Raw genomic sequence first — 16,215 nt, 5'->3', positions numbered from 1 at the left:
AAGAAAACTTTTTTTGCTACTTCGATTATTCGGCCTGATATCTGTCGGATACCGGATATCCGGTACCTGTCCAATTATGTATTCGACCCAACCCTAATCCAGAGCCAGAGGTGAATGTCTACCTGTGTGTAATGTGAAATGAAAAAGTGAATTGTCAGCCAAAAGAAAAATTATTTAACAGTCATGAGTCAGGTAAAAAAAAATAATGGTTTCAGCCGTTTCATTTTTAAAAAAACTTTTTGGGAAAAGGATTTTCATAAAAATCATTTATCAATATTATGTAGGTACTTAAATTAGATATTTTTAAAGATTTAATTAGTTATTTATCGCATTACAAATACCTATTAATACCTATTACACATATCAGCTTTCTGTTAATATTAAAATGAAACATTATAAGATTAAAACCAGTTTTGTTAGGCCTAAGAGGCCGATTTTTATTTTACTATTCATTGGGAAATTGTTCGTAATACGATGTATGGCTGAGAACCGGTTTTAATTCAGTGGATATCGAGTTGTTTCGAAGTCATATTGGAAAATATTTTTTTTTTTATGTGAAAAGTAATGTCTGAACACAATGTTTATATAAGAATATGGTATTTATATAAAAACATAAAATACTTAGCAAGCAAAAAGATAACATAAATGTACATGTAAAAAAATGACATACAATAAAAAGTTGTCGATTTTGAAATTTTTGAAATATTTTAAATTATATTTTAGAGGAACGAAGAGCTACAAATACCAAAATTGTCTTTAGGTAATTATTATATTTATGAACTAGCGTTCACGCCCCTAGAGGCCTCCTAGGGCACTTGGGAGGGGGGTGGGGGGTAAATTCGACAACCCAATATTTTTTTTTTGTTTTAAAAAGAAAAAAGTCCAATTTTTTGGGTGGGGGTTGTGAGAAGTCGACCACCCCTCATTTTAGTTTTAGTTTTAACAAGAGATTAGGTTCTATTTTTGCTTTAATATGTTTTTACGGGCCACAAATAATCTTTTGGGAGATTTAATGCTTATTTAAGGTTAGGTTAAGTAAGAGAAAGACCCATAGGGATAGTATCTTATAGGGAAATGTACATTCTCCAATTGATTTACTCATTCTCCAAACACCCTTTTTTGTTTATTCGCCATTGTTTTTTGTTACTCAGAGAGAGAGGGGACAATGGGCTGTTTATTACACGCACTAGTCCCCAAACTTTTATAAAACGTTTCTTACTCGTTGGATTAAAGTAAATTTTAATTGGTTGGTTAATAAAGTTAAGTGTTCAAACTGTTTACCTACCTAACCTCTAATTTTTAATCTACAGAATTTTTCCATAATCTTTGGGAATGTACATCAATTTATCGGCTACTGTCTTGTCTTTTTATATTTCTGCTCATTTCAATATTAAAAAAATATACCTATTCTGATGTGAAAATATGTGAAAGTTAATGCACATCCGTATTTTAGAAGATGAAGAGATGCAAACCCAGGAAATGCTATCCTCCCATGGGGATGGCTTTAGTTATACAAGATTACAACATACCTCACAGAATGCCAGGTTTCATTTTTTTAGAAGCGAAGCTTTTCTATAATTATGGTAGGTCCGTATGTACGTCAGTAGGTAACGGATAGCCATTTTTTTAAGTTAGACAAATTTGAATTGATAGCCTCCCACGGGTATGGCTTTAGCTATACAAGATTACAACATACCTCACAAAATGCCAGGTTTCATTTTTTAGAAGCGCAGCTTTCTATAATTAGGGTCAATCTGTAGGTTCATCCGATATTGTACCTATTCTAATTCCTGTAACATTTGGGTACGATTTTGGAAAGTGTAGTAACTCTGTAATCGTTACAAGAAAGTCCTTACATACATTAAAAACATACGGATTTTAACTTTGATTCCTAGGACAACAAGGTATAATGTACAGGGATTAAATGGCATAAGAAAAAAATGTTAGTCATCCAGCATACAATAATTTACTTGGTCCGTCGGTCTGTTGGTCATTCTACAAATTACGTAAATGTTTTATAATCAAATATTCTCTCTTTGTAATTCTTTGTATGACTACTGAACATCTGCACTATAACTTCCTTTGTCAGCGTGTCCTGTCCATCCATGATTGTTTTGCTTCGCCACATATAGATGATGTCATCCTTGTTTTAGTATGACGAGCATAGACACTATGAGCACGTTTGACATGGAAGATTCTGCAGCACAAGAAAGAGGAAAAATGGATGTCAGAGTTAAAACTTCTGCTGTTCTAAGGTATGTCTAGCTTTGACTGATTTATTTGTTTTAGTTCCTTATGCATATTTTGTCATGGAAACTTTAAAAAATGATTAATTGCATCGTATATAAACAGCTTTCTTCGGATATTTAAATATAAAATTTTAAGATTAAAACCACTTTTATTAGCCCCGAGGTCGAAGAGTATTAATATTTTTATTATTATTTTAACATTAACAGAAAAGTATACGATTCAAGATTTTTCAGTATGGCTCAGAACTTATTCTAATAAAACGGATATTTATCAGTTTCTAAGCCATACAGGAAAAATAATTCGATTTTTTTTTGAAAATTCTTAAAAGTACAGTTCTTCTTCAGATTGAATAGAAAACAGTGATGGCAATCCGTCAAATTTTAGGCCAGATTCAGATTCCGGATTCTTAAAAGAATCCGTCAAAAAAATGGCGGTTTCCGGATTCTTATTTCTGGCGGATTCCGGGTTTGGATTCCGGATTCTAGCAGTATTTTAAAAGGATTTTAAAAAAATTTTAAAATTAAGTGCTACATATGTTCTAAAAATTAATGTTCTTGCTGTTCTCTGTAATTCACTTTCGATAGGTAATCGAACCAGATTTTAAAAGATTTTATATGTAATGATGATAATCTTTGCCTTTAAAAAGGGGCAGTTGAAAGAAAAAACTCAAGACGCTAATTTTAGCCTGCCTATCAAGAATCCGGAATCCGCTATTAAAAAACGGATTCTGGATTCGGATTCCAAAATTGGGCGGATTCCGGATACGGATTGCAATCCCTAATAGAAAATACATGTTAGAAAAACTGCGTATATATTTTATAATTATTTATTTATTAGTGAGATTAATTTTCTCTTGTCAATACTAATTATTGATAAATATAACCAATACATAAATCTTAACAAAATATTTTACACAACTTTATCATACTTTGTACTCTCAATAAGAAATGAAGCCAATCTTTAAAAATTATATGTTTTAGCCTGAGAAAATCTAGTTAGTCCCAAAACTATTCAAAATTCAAAATAGTTTAAGATATCTAAAAAAATCAAAATATGGAGAGAGAAAAAAGTGTTTATTTATATCCTACTATATAAAATAGTAAGGTTGTTATTGTCTTAAAATTTCCATAACTACAGAAGTGATTAAATTCTTCTTTTTAGGGAGGCTTCACATAAATCTTGGGATGGTTTAAGGCTATTTCAGTTTTATTATAGAGGCCCTAGATACTAGAGTTGCAGCCATATAGTATCAAATACTTAGTATTATTTTTCTTGTAACTTTTTGATTGAAAAAATCAAAATAAGGAAATAATATTATCAAAGAGGACTATGCACGAACGAGAGCAAGTGCGGTTTAGTAATTTTCGAAAGTGATTTGTGGAATTTCTAAATTCTATAAAATATAGTTAAATGAAAGAAACAATTTGCTCGACCATATCGTTATTAAAAAGAAAAACTAAAGATATTATCATCGATTATGTCGAAACATTAGCTATCAAACCTTATGTTGAGTATAATATGCATAACATAAAGCAACAATTGTTAATCTTGTGTCTTAAACATTTTTTGATCTATAGTGCCAACTTCTTTTTTCATTTTTTAATACCCGTGTAGAATTCAATTTTTCGATCATTAAACTCTATTTAATATATAGTTTAATTCAACAACAAAAAAGTTTATAGAAGGTGTTAAAAATCATTTGCTCTCGTTTGTGCATGATCCCTTTAAGGTTTTAAATTTCTTGTAAATTTTTGAGTGAAAAAATGAAAATAAGGAAAAATCTGAGTAAACACGTATATGGTATCATTTCAAGAAAACAAGTAAGATTATATCATTAGTAATCAGCTCAGCATATTTAGACACTGATGATGTAAATTCAAAGGGAAATGTTCTTAAAAGATGACTTCATCCAGAATTATTTAAAGAGGGTCATTTTATGTCGAAATTTCATAAAGTTGAGTGTTGGGTCATAGTCAAATGCTCTTATTAAGTCAAACTGTTCGTAATTTTGGACCAATTCATATGTATAGAAATTTAGTTATAATTAAGAACATTTTAACTTAATAAGAGCACTTGTAAGTTTTATTTTATTTTTTAGGAGTAACTCAATCCAAGGTTCTCAGATGAAGGCCTATGAAATGAACAAAGTGCCAAGGTAACAATAGATTTAGTACCCTAGATAATAGACATGATATATCTAGATGGTCAATCTGACCCAATTTTTTGACGGTATAATTTTTAGAATGTTATATAGCTTTATTCCAAGAAATTCAACTATTTATAACTTATTATATTTTATGATATATGCTTCACATTATACGTGTGAAGAAATTTTTACACGAATTAATTTACCCAAGAAAAGCTTGAATGTACCTTGAGTATTCTCCTATTGGCTGATTTAGACAGTAGGTCTCTAGGTTATCTCTATTCCACAGATGGCCAATCATACACACCAAACGGTCAAAATTTAAAAAGGAAATTTAGCAGACGAAAATTTTTGTTTATATTTAGTCAATAGTAATATATGATTTCATAATAATGGCGGCAAATCAGAGCTTTATACTAAGAAATGCAACCATTTGTAGCTGAATTATAATACAAATGAAAAAATGGCCTTTTTTATTAGAATGTTTATACTTTTTAGCAAATAATGTGGTTAGTTTGTTCCTATGTGTGTTCGGATAGGTTAACCATATATATAAATATTAGAAATTGTATTTAATTTAAGTTACCTACTAAATGGCAGAACAAGTTAATTAACTTTTTGGGCAGTTAAATTTCCAGTTCATTGTCCCCTTCCTCCCTGAATATTTTTTTTCCTTTCGGATCGAATTCGTGGATATTATTACAGGGGAAAAATTGTAGTCAATTTAGGTTGCTATTTCCTTTGTCATTCATTGGTCAATCAGTTAATTTATTAGAAGGGATGGGGATAGGGTATAGAGATTGGATATGATGGAGGAGATCGTTATTTTAGCCCGTTACGATGAAAATATTAGAAAACATGATAATCTGGTGTAAGATCCAAGTAGTGTGTGTGTGTGTGTGTGTGTGTGTATCCAAGTAATGATAAATCCATTATTGTGTTTATCAAATTTCCTATTTAATTTCCTTAATTTTGCAATAATATTGTGCAAAAATTGTAAGATCGAAGAATCATTTTGTTGTGATTAAAACAGGGGTGTATATTACTGTATAATATACTATGCTAAAGGGGGTAAAAAAATAACGTAAACAGCTGATGTTTTCATTGAGCCACATATTGGGGGGGGGGGGGGGGGGGGGCGTTGTTCTTAGCTACTGCATTGATTTTCCATTACAAACACCAATCAAAGTCTTATCACCAATTTATGTATTTCCCACCAAATAATAGAAAAATTGACTTTGCTTTAATATTATAAACCTTATTTTTATTAAAGTTTGTTTAGGCTGAATTTAATATAAGCAAATTTCCTTTTAAAATGTTTTAAATTATATTTTTTCAGAGGTTATGCCTTGATCATTGATATAGAGGTGAGTACAACCTATTCTTTTCCAGTATAGCTTTGAAACCGATTTATATCCGCTGGATTTAAACCAGTTCTTTCTCAGCCATACTGATTAAGGGGGGGGGGGAAGTTCTGACACATTTGCGTAAACAGTGAGTATAGGCTTTATCTTTGGACTGAGAGGATAGGTTATTAGGGATAAAATCATTCTTATATGATGAATTTCCCCCAGATTTAAGATTTTTTGGATAGGCCTCCAGGTTCCGGAGCTCCAGGCCTCCAGGTGGTCTCTGTACAGGTAAAAATGAAAAAAAAAAAATTTTTTTTAAAGTTAAAAATCAACTTATAAAACAAAATATGCATATTTTTTCTTCAAATATGTGAATAATATTAAAAAAGATGCATATTTTGTTTTGTAAGTTGACCTGTAACTTTAAAAAAAAAAATTTTTTTTTTCAAATTTACCTGTACAGAGACCACCTGGAGGCCTGGAGCTCCGGAACCTGGAGGCCTATCCAAAAAATCTTAAATCTGGGGGAAATTCATCATATAAGAATGATATTATCCCTAATAACCTATCCTCTCAGTCCAAAGATAAAGCCTATACTCACCGTTTACGCAAATGTGTCAGAACTTCCCCCCCCCTTATCCAGAGCATCGCAGCTTCTACCAACAACGAAATTCATTCGAAAAAACTCCCAAACTATTACGTGATTTTCAGCTGTCGTTGGGTGGCAACACATTGTAGAATTGACGACCTTTTTATCTGCCCCCCAAAATATTATTTTAGATTTATTTCGCTTGTTGGCTTTATCTTATTCCTGAGAGCATCGTAATACAACAATTTTCCACTAATCATAAAATTTTTGTCAGCCAGGGCCTTTAACTGATTTTAATTTTATAATTTTTTATTTTAATTCCGCGGAAAGCTGTTTATAATACGATTCGATAAATAACTACCTACCTATTCTTATTTTTAATCGAATATTTTTTTCTTTTATTACATAGATGACTTACCTAATAAACTTTTCGTTTTGATTATATAAAATATGATAAGGTATATGAGAATGATATTCATGAGAGGAGACATGGCTCACATGTAGACGTAGAAAACCTGAAATCTTTGCTGGAACAACTTAGGTAAAAGAATGATATCCTATAGGACACCCAAATCCACCCAAAACAAAGAAAATATCCCCCCTTAATTTTTTTCTTTTTGTAAAAAAAATAATATGCGGGTTGGGGAAACCCCACTGTACTCTGGGCGAAACCCCCATGAAAAAAAATACCCCCCCCCCCTCCGCCCCACCCCCCCCCCCAATAACCATTTTAAGCCAATTAATAAATAAGTGTTTATACAATTTTGGGTACAAGTATAACTTACAGTCCAATGACCCCTCCCTCCTTGCTTATTTATACACTGTGACCATAGAGAAAAAGATAAAAGAGAGGAATCGAAGCAACTAGAAGACGAAAATAGGCAGTGGGCCCAGGGGCCTAATTAACGCTGTTGCCGCGCTAAATTTTATTGCTATTCCACCACTTTTCAAATGGGAGGATTACAAAATTAATATGTAAAGTTTTAATAATTAGAATATAATATTTAAAATAAAAAGAAAATTTTGTTATTAAATACCTATAAAAAATACTAAAATAACAACATATAAAAAAATATTTTTTTTTACTTTTTACTTTTAGATGTTGTCGTTTTAATGTTTTAATTAAAAATTACAAAGAATCTATTTTTATTTTAAAAAATTTGTGCATGAAAGATGAATCCTTTCATTTCTAGAAAGGTGGAAATTTTTTTCATAATAAACATTCAGCTGATTCTGACCGCCCACGGCTGTTTGCTAAATATCGCTTTTCTTTTTATTCACATTATTATTTATGATTGACATACAAAAAGCCCTGGGCGGCTTTTGATTTTCGTCTGCTAAATTGTCTTTAAAAATTTAGGGATGGGGAAGTAGTATTTTACCATGAAAAGGGAGTGAGTATTCATCCTCTTATCCCTTTTCCTTATGACTGTGACATAACACAACTCTGACAGTATCACATAACAAACCATTGGATCTAAAGGGATAAAAAAATAGCCTATAAATTGATGAGTATCTTAAATATATAGCTACACAAAATTACCCCTTCTGTAGATTTGAATTATCATCTGTTAAGTTTGGACACAGCTGGTTAATGAACAGACAAATCAAAATTTAATAAAAGTACCCAAAATTTTAAGCCATCTAATACAAGGGCATTTTTAAATCTTTGGGTACCAGTATAACTTAATATACACTCTCCTTGCTTATTTATATACTGTGATATAACACAACTGACATAACAAACCAGCTTCAGGACATTTACTAAGGTTGGGCCGGATATACGGCCATTTTCAATATCCTAAATCCGACTGGATATCTGGCAATATAATCTTTTATATTATACAACATAGATCCTTGTTAACAAACCGTCACAAGCATTATTTCTTTAAAGATTCTTGGTACTATATAGCCTTTAGGGGATTGCCCCAAGAGGAAATAAAAAAAATTCTGGTGCTGCTTATTTTATGTGAAGTAGTTTCCCCAGAAAAAAAAAAATTTGGGGGTTGGGTGGAAATTTTTATTTTGGGGTGGGGGAGGGGGTTTTGGCGTACCCCCCCCCCCCCCCCCCAAGAAACTGTTACTGAGATCTTAAGCTTCAAACGGACAGACATCAAGCTACTTTGTATTATAGAAATAACACTTAATATTACAGATTGACAGACTTACGGTTGTATAGACGGACATACAGATGGACATTATCCGAAAGAAGAAATCAGCTTTATATCCTGTATCCGGTCCAACCCTAATATTTACTTTATAAAAAAAAACAATTTTGTTTTTGTTTTAGTTTCACAGTTCAAGTTTGCAAAGACTTATCTCAGGTCTGGTGTTCATTCAGTTTTAAAGCAGGGATAAGACAATGAGCGATAAATTTATGATTAAAACTCATTCCGTAGATTAAAATAGTTGGTTGAAATGTATGGACCCATGAATTAATTATTTAATATTCAATATAAGTACCCAAAGTTTTAGAGCCAAGGAATAAGATTACCTAGCTATAAAACTTTGGGCACCAGTAAAATCTTATCTGTATTACAAAGTAGAATCAAATTTATATGTCCCTAAGTGCTCTCTAACGGCTGAATCATTTAGATTGTGCTTTTTAGAGAATATACTTACTTGTCCTGTGGTGGTTTTAAACTTAAAAAACAGAAAGAAAAATAAAAACCTATGAGATTCCTATTTATATCTACTGCTTCTAGTTTAACTTTTTTATGATACTTAAAAAGAACAATAGCGACAAAAAGGAGGGTATCAATGACCCCCCCCCCCCCCCCCCGCCCTCTCATAATTATGTTCCTTGCCTCTCCCTTATGGCCCACACACCCTTGAAAATCTCTGCACACGTGCCAAGTTGAAAAATGTTAGAAAAGAAGACCTGTCTTCTAAATGAAGGTTAGCTGTATTCAAATTCAAAGATTTTTTCACGCCATTTAAAAAAAAATGAACACTTTGTATCTCAGGCCAACTTCTACAAAGAGTTATCAGAATTTGCAAGTTCCAAACTTCATAAAGAGGTAAGCAAATTTAGCAGGGATCTAAAGGGATAAGACAATAAATAATAATTTCATGTCCATCCCCAATGTTAATTTACAAAATTTTCCCTTATGTAGATTAAATTAGTTGTTCAAATGTTTGGACACTCATCTTAATAAACCATCCAATCAAATTCATTATGTGTCCCCAAAGTTGTTAAGCTAACGAATAACTTATGATGAAACTTTGGGGACTAGTGTAATAATTGTAATTGCCCCCTCTCTAACTCTGACTATGTAGGATAATTAAATGGAAAATAGGGTGCTGTTACTTCTTTTTGGTTTTAGATAGTGACTGTTTCGAGTCCTTATTTTAAATTGAATTAGATTATCGAGAAATGCCCCCCCCCCCCTCAAGTTATTTTAGTCCTATATCTGCGGTGCTATAACCCTGCAGGGCTACTAAGTATAAAACCCAATGTAATCTAACTTAAGTAATTAACAACCTCCACCCCTTTCCTCTTTTAAATTCATAAAAAAATTATGGGCGTTAGGGGGGGTTGATTGCTCAACAAGATACTTTGAGGGAAAGCGCCTACAACTTATAACAAAAATAGTATAAATGTGCTGAAATATGTTTCAACTTCTGGAAACTTGTTTTATGAAAACCTGAGTTTAAAATCCGCAGCTTCCCTAGAATTTGTATGATTAATTAATGGTACAGAGGAGGGGACAATAGGCTGTTTATTACACTAGTCCCCAAACTATTCGTTGGCAAAAGAACTTTAAGGACTTTTATTGAATTTTGATTTAGTTGAGTATCTAAGTGTTTCAACCACTAGTTGTAATCTACAGAAAGGGTAATTTTGTGTAAAATTATTTATTGGGGATGTACATCAATTTATAGGCCATTGTCTTATCCCTTTAGATGCCTGAATTAATGGACTTTTGCTCAATTGGTACCTACGTCCTACATGCTTTTTTAGTTCGCATTAATTTTGTAATGATTTCTGACTTCTGCTGATATTGAACATCAAAAGCGCTGCCACTAATTTTTTGTAACTTTCAGATTTGTTAATCTTTGCTTTTTTGGGTGTTCTTATTCTTGTTTAACAGTTACTTGTTTAACAAGTTATTCCTAGGAATTCTGTTTCATTGAAGAAAAGATGAATGGGTTAATTAATTAAACTTATTTCTGGCTTATCTAATTTAAAGCTTATATGATAAGTATTTTGAAAAACAAAATTTAAAAATTTAATTGGAGTTTATGCAATTTTTCTGTACGCATTTTAAAAGAAGGTTTTATCCACATTAAGAGGGTCATTTATTTCCTGTATTTTCCGTAAAGTTGAGTGTCAGGAATCCGTTTTTTAATAGCGGATTCGGATTCTTAATTGGTAGGCTAAAATTAGCGTCCTGAGTTTTTTCTTTCAACTCCTGCTTTTTGAAGGCAAAGATTATCATCATTATATATAAAATCTGGTTCGATTCTCGGAAGTGAATTATAGAGAACACCAAGAACATTAATGTTTAGGACATAAGTAGCACTTAAATTTTTTAATTAAAAAAAAAAACCTTTTAAAATATTGCTAGAATCCGGAATCCGCCAAAAATAAGAATCCAGAATCCGCGGGATCCGCCATTTTTTTTAACGGATTCTTGTAAGAATCCGAATCCGGTCAAAAAATTTGACGGATTTCCATCCCTAGTTGATCCTGTTTTCAAAGTATCAAAGTACATAAAGAAATATTTCCCAGTACATTATAGTTTGCCTTGGTTGTGCATTGAGCCGCGTGGCCAAGCCACCCAAAACGATTAATAATACATGAAAATAATATGAAATCGAATATAGTGGGATTCTAAGCAAAGTAAAACACAAACCTAAACATAGCGCCGCCAAATAGAGATAAATATTTAATTTTCTTAAAATTTTGCACGTGTAAAACTTTAAAATATTCATTTTTACCAAAAAAAAAACAAAGTAATTAAAGAAGTTTATCGTTCTAGGAAAAACATTTGGACTCGAGAAGATTTTGAAAATTGCATTTGTTTGTAGCGTAACTTTACTATAACTTTGAAATGTCCGTACGTGTACCACCGAGTGCCGATGTGCAGAGTTTTCAGAGACATTGACTGTAAATTATACTAATCTCCTAATTTTTGTAAAGTATTATGTAATCTGTCCTTTAAGAGGTCTCTATCCACTGAACCGATTTATAGAAACATAGGTAACATAGGTTACATAGGTAACGGTATGTTAAAGGCCCAATTTCCCCTCTCGAAGAAGAACACCTAAATGCGTAGGGCGTAGATGCTTGGGGCCCAGTCGCTAGTTATTTGAAATTTTGTTAGCTTGCCTTTGCTGCGCTTCATATCTATATTCTCTTCTTGTCTTATTTTTACATGACACCAGTACAAACTGAAGAAAAAATACTTTTTTTTCCTGTTGTTAGATAATAATAGCATTAAGGGGTCTTGAAAAAGATCAAATTGTTTTAATTAAGCATTTAAAAATAAACCATAAGGTATAGCCAACAAGCAAAATAAGTCTAACATAATATTTGAGGGGCAAATAATTAATTTTGTTGTTGTCTAAGCTGCATTTATCAAGAGCCTCATTGGGGTATAAATATAAGAATTGCCTATCTTTTTTATACTGGGGGGGGGGGGGTGATATTTCCCTCAAAAACGTACAAAACACGTATCACTGTCAACCAATCTTTTCATATTTTTTTCCATAATACTAAGTTGTTTTTTACTCTGTTTCTTAAGATTTCACGACTTAACCGATTAACATCTCCAACTGAGGGAAGCTTCACATAGGTCCCGGAATGGTTTACTTTTAGTTTTAAGTCTTAGGATGGTTTTAATATATTTTATGTCTTTACCTACCCCCTCGATAAAGAATGCTATGGGCTCAGCCGCTGGTACTTATATATATAATAGAGGCGTGTTATCTCTAACCGCGGTACCGAATTGGCTCCCCTTTTATAAAGAAGCTTCTTATATTTAGTTTTTTCTTTTTCTTTTATTACCAAATTTATAATTTATTTGTACATCTAGGCAAATATGGCCGTTGTCGGGATCTTAAGCCACGGAAAGGACGGGATTGTGTATGCTGCAGATGGACAGAGCATAGATATGGAATATATTTACGAATATTTTAATAACAAGAATTGTCCTGCTCTACAGGTTAGCATTATTGTTGTTAGTTTTAAAAGCAAAGATTTTCTAAAATTAGGGTCGGTCTGTCCAACCGTACATCCGTCCGGAAAGGGTAGGATTTTTTCGTTAATTTAGGCATGTTAGAATTGTCCCATTGATTTTAAACTTTGCATAACGATTCCTGTAGTAGTTAGGTACGATTTAGAAGGCGAAGCAACTCTATAATCGTTACCAGAATGTCCGTACGTCCATTTTAAACATGATGATTTTTATTTTGTTAACAACAAATTTTATGTGATATAATTATCCGATTGATCTGATTTTTAGAATACTTATTCTTAGGACAACAAAGTACAATGTTATAACAAAGCATCTCTATAATCATGTCCTAAAAATGTATGTCCATAAACATTATCCTGTATTTCAGAAGTTTTTCAACAAATTTACTTACAATTTTGTTTCGACTTTTATATTCGGTATTATCCTCTTAGGATTTTTTTTCAATTTTGAAAATTTTAGTACCCAGAGTCATAGTATTGTCGGGTGGGGGTAGGGGGGGGGAGGTACACTCTACAGGTACTAAGCTTCGCTTTGGATGTTTTCATCCTTTTTTAAGATAATCAGGAGGGGACATTTACTGTAAAGTACCCAAAGTTGAATGAACACGATCTCTTATTTCTTGGCTTAAAAACTTTGGCACTTTTTCATTATTATTTTGGCAAACGAGTAGTGCCAAATTCTTCCACCAATTATTTAATTAAATGAGATGAGAATATTTTGTTTGTAATAATTGAGAGTGTACATCATGACTTGCACCTTAAATATCCTATCCTCTTTTAGAAAAATGAAATACAATTTTACTTACAAGATTTTGGGGAGAAAATAGTTTATCCGTCAGTAATACCATCCCTAAATCTTTAGAATCACTATTTAATGAAACCTATACCTATCTTTAATGTCTAGAATTTATGTTATTATTTTTTTAGGGAAAACCCAAATTTTTCATTGTACAGGCCTGCAGAGGAGATAGAAATGATCAGGTATTCATTTCAGAATAATTATAGATCACATAGTGTTATAGACAACTTTCTGCGGATATTAAAATGAAAAATTATAAGATAAAACCAGTCTTGTTAGACCCGAAGGGTCGAATGCCCGGGCTAACAAAACTTGTATTAATTTTATGATTTTTCTTTTTTTAGGTATTCTTGTTAAATTGTCTACAATACTATACGATACATGATATTTATATTTTCCCTTAACACTTGTAAGATTTTACACTTGCAATTTTTTTAATATTGACATGTTTGAAATATTACAAGTGTCACGTAAAATATAAGGGAAAATTTTATGACAGAAAAAAGTTTTTCTCAGATGATTGAGAACTGTCTAATTTGGCGAAAAAGGCATAAAAAAATTTCGGCGGGAGCGGCGGTTCCACCACTGTTTCTTCACAGTTCCATATTGTTCTTCACAAAAGCAACTGCTGTGCCCAATTTTAAAGCTGCAACTCTTTTATGGGCTGAGATCATGCACTGCACGTTTTACTTTTGGTTTCAAAAGTGGCACATCCGCCTCCCCCCTTTTAAATTAAAATATTTGTATTTTAACTTTATATAAAAAACGACTGATAACATAATAGAACGTCGATGTATATATTTTAAATACTATGGTAAGGGCGGGAATCTTCTTAGAAGTGATCATCTAGAGAATCCAAAGCATCATCTTCGATACTCTAACACCTAAGGATATTAGGTAAAGCTACAGACAACAACCCTTTGATTGCACGACCTTTGTCTGGGAAGTCTTAACTGTGCATGGTACTGAGTTGCGCCTGTTTATGGGCCAAAGCACTTGACATAGCAGCAGTAGGAATCATTTTAACGCCTTTAGTTATGACGCCGATATTTAGGGCCAATATTTGAACCTATCACCTCCCCGATGACGAGCGGATGCGCTACGTGTTGAGCCACGGTTGCATAAAATGGAATCTTGTTTTTTTTTGTTAATCACTCCTTGTAATTATTTTGCAGGGAGTAGATTCCTCGGACCAAATTCCACCTGACCTGAAAAGAAAAAGAAAAGCCATGTCAGGTATTTATATATTTTTTGCTGTTCTTAAACTTATATCATTACGAGTTTCAAGTATGGCTTCGAAACCGATTAATATCCGCTAGATTAGAACTGGTTCTAAAACATACTGAAAACTATTCATCGTACCATAGTGTAGACAACTTTCAACAAATAAAAATCATAAAAGGGGAAGGTAGGTTGTGCTAAAATTCCGTAAAAATGTGAGTTTTAAGGCTTAAAAATAGTAGTAGAACGATAATATTCACTAAATATGTGTATTAATTGTTGAAAAAAACTATAAACATTTTTATTTTATTTTTAAAGTTAACATAAATTTTATCTTTCTACTAGGTACTGTTTTTAAGCCTTAAAACTCACACCTTTACGAAATTTTAGCATAACCTACCTCCCCCTTAATACCAGTTTTGTTAGCACGGGCTTTTGGCCCCTCGGGGCTACCAAAACCGGAATTACTCTTATAATCTCTGTGGAGAGCTGTCTATAATACGATACACTATTCACTAACTATTCTAGGCTTTTTGTTTTTGCAAATGACTTCAGGGAAAAATCTTACAAAATACAGTGACAAATCTGCTACATAAAAAAACTTTTTTCAAACAAACAGGGTTAGGATATAATCCTATAGTTTATTTAGAGTAGTTTTGCTATTAAAACAAGGAAAGTAGACGTTGAAAATGCAATTAGCTAAATGGATTTATTTGTTTTCTCTGATGGGAACATTTCTAAATGTGTCTTGTAAGTGGTTGGAGTATAAAACTTGTTCTAAAGTTTTCGGTTGGTACAGTTTCCTTTAAATAAGATAATACACCCCTCTTATTGAATACTAGCGGCTATGCCCCTTGATGCCTCTAGTGGCACTTTGAATGTTTGGTTGAAAAAAAAATAATATGTTACCTATCCATGTTGCGTTTAAGTCTCTGTACGTAAAAAAATTAGGTTTTTTTGTTATTTCTCTTAGAAGGGTGGTGGTACCCTACCCCAAAAATAGTTGTAAAACTTCCCGGGACTTATGAGAAGCTACCCTTCGGTACAAACAAACATCGTTCTACTTTGTATTATAAATTGATTGGTTGGTTCAGTTGGTTGAGTGTCCCAACGTTTAAACCACTAATTGTAGCCTACAGAAGGGTTAATATATGTATCATCATCGGGTCACATGTGCATCAATTTAATGACCATTGTCTTATCCTTTTAGATTAATTGAATTAACGTTTATTTTAAAATCAAATGATTCCTTTAATATTTCTTAAATAAAATATTTTATTTATATAATTTTCTAAAGAGGGCAACTTATATGACACACTAAAACCTTTAAATTGAAAATTGTGTAAATGACAAACGAGAGTAAGATGTAAACTTTGCCTTTATATAATTATTTGCCTCATATTACATATTTAATTAAGTAAATATTTTAACCCGTGTATGTATAGTATTCTTATATAACTTTGCTTTTATATAAGTAAAACTGTTATTATCATGACATAAAACGTAAAAAGAAAAAAAGTAAAGAAAATTACATTCACAGTGTCCGAACTTTTCCTCCAATAAGATTAATCAAAATACGAGGCAATTTTGTTTTATATGTTTAGAGGGGGTTAATTCCAGGAATAAGGTATAACCAACAAGCAAAATAAATATAAA

At 32.1% G+C, this 16,215-nt stretch overlaps 1 protein-coding gene across 1 annotated transcript in view; it reads left to right on the top strand.

Annotated features, from left to right (window-relative positions):
• Positions 1-16,215, top strand: part of LOC145330006 (caspase-14-like) — a 35,516-nt gene that overhangs the window by 247 nt on the left and 19,054 nt on the right. Inside the window, exons 2-13 of the mRNA XM_080174533.1 lie at positions 103-192; positions 724-760; positions 1,454-1,544; positions 2,154-2,255; positions 4,349-4,405; positions 5,736-5,763; positions 6,796-6,878; positions 8,628-8,661; positions 9,304-9,357; positions 12,379-12,507; positions 13,467-13,520; positions 14,514-14,574. Of these exons, the coding sequence (XP_080030659.1) occupies positions 184-192; positions 724-760; positions 1,454-1,544; positions 2,154-2,255; positions 4,349-4,405; positions 5,736-5,763; positions 6,796-6,878; positions 8,628-8,661; positions 9,304-9,357; positions 12,379-12,507; positions 13,467-13,520; positions 14,514-14,574 (739 nt within the window). The 5' untranslated portion in view covers positions 103-183. The remainder of the gene's footprint in view (positions 1-102; positions 193-723; positions 761-1,453; positions 1,545-2,153; positions 2,256-4,348; positions 4,406-5,735; positions 5,764-6,795; positions 6,879-8,627; positions 8,662-9,303; positions 9,358-12,378; positions 12,508-13,466; positions 13,521-14,513; positions 14,575-16,215) is intronic.

The sequence above is a fragment of the Acartia tonsa genome, chromosome 10, assembly GCF_053477335.1.
Source record: "Acartia tonsa isolate MP-2025a chromosome 10, ASM5347733v1, whole genome shotgun sequence".
In the NCBI taxonomy this organism is placed as follows: Eukaryota; Metazoa; Arthropoda; class Copepoda; order Calanoida; family Acartiidae; genus Acartia; species Acartia tonsa.
This window is presented reverse-complemented; position numbering and strand designations above follow the sequence as displayed.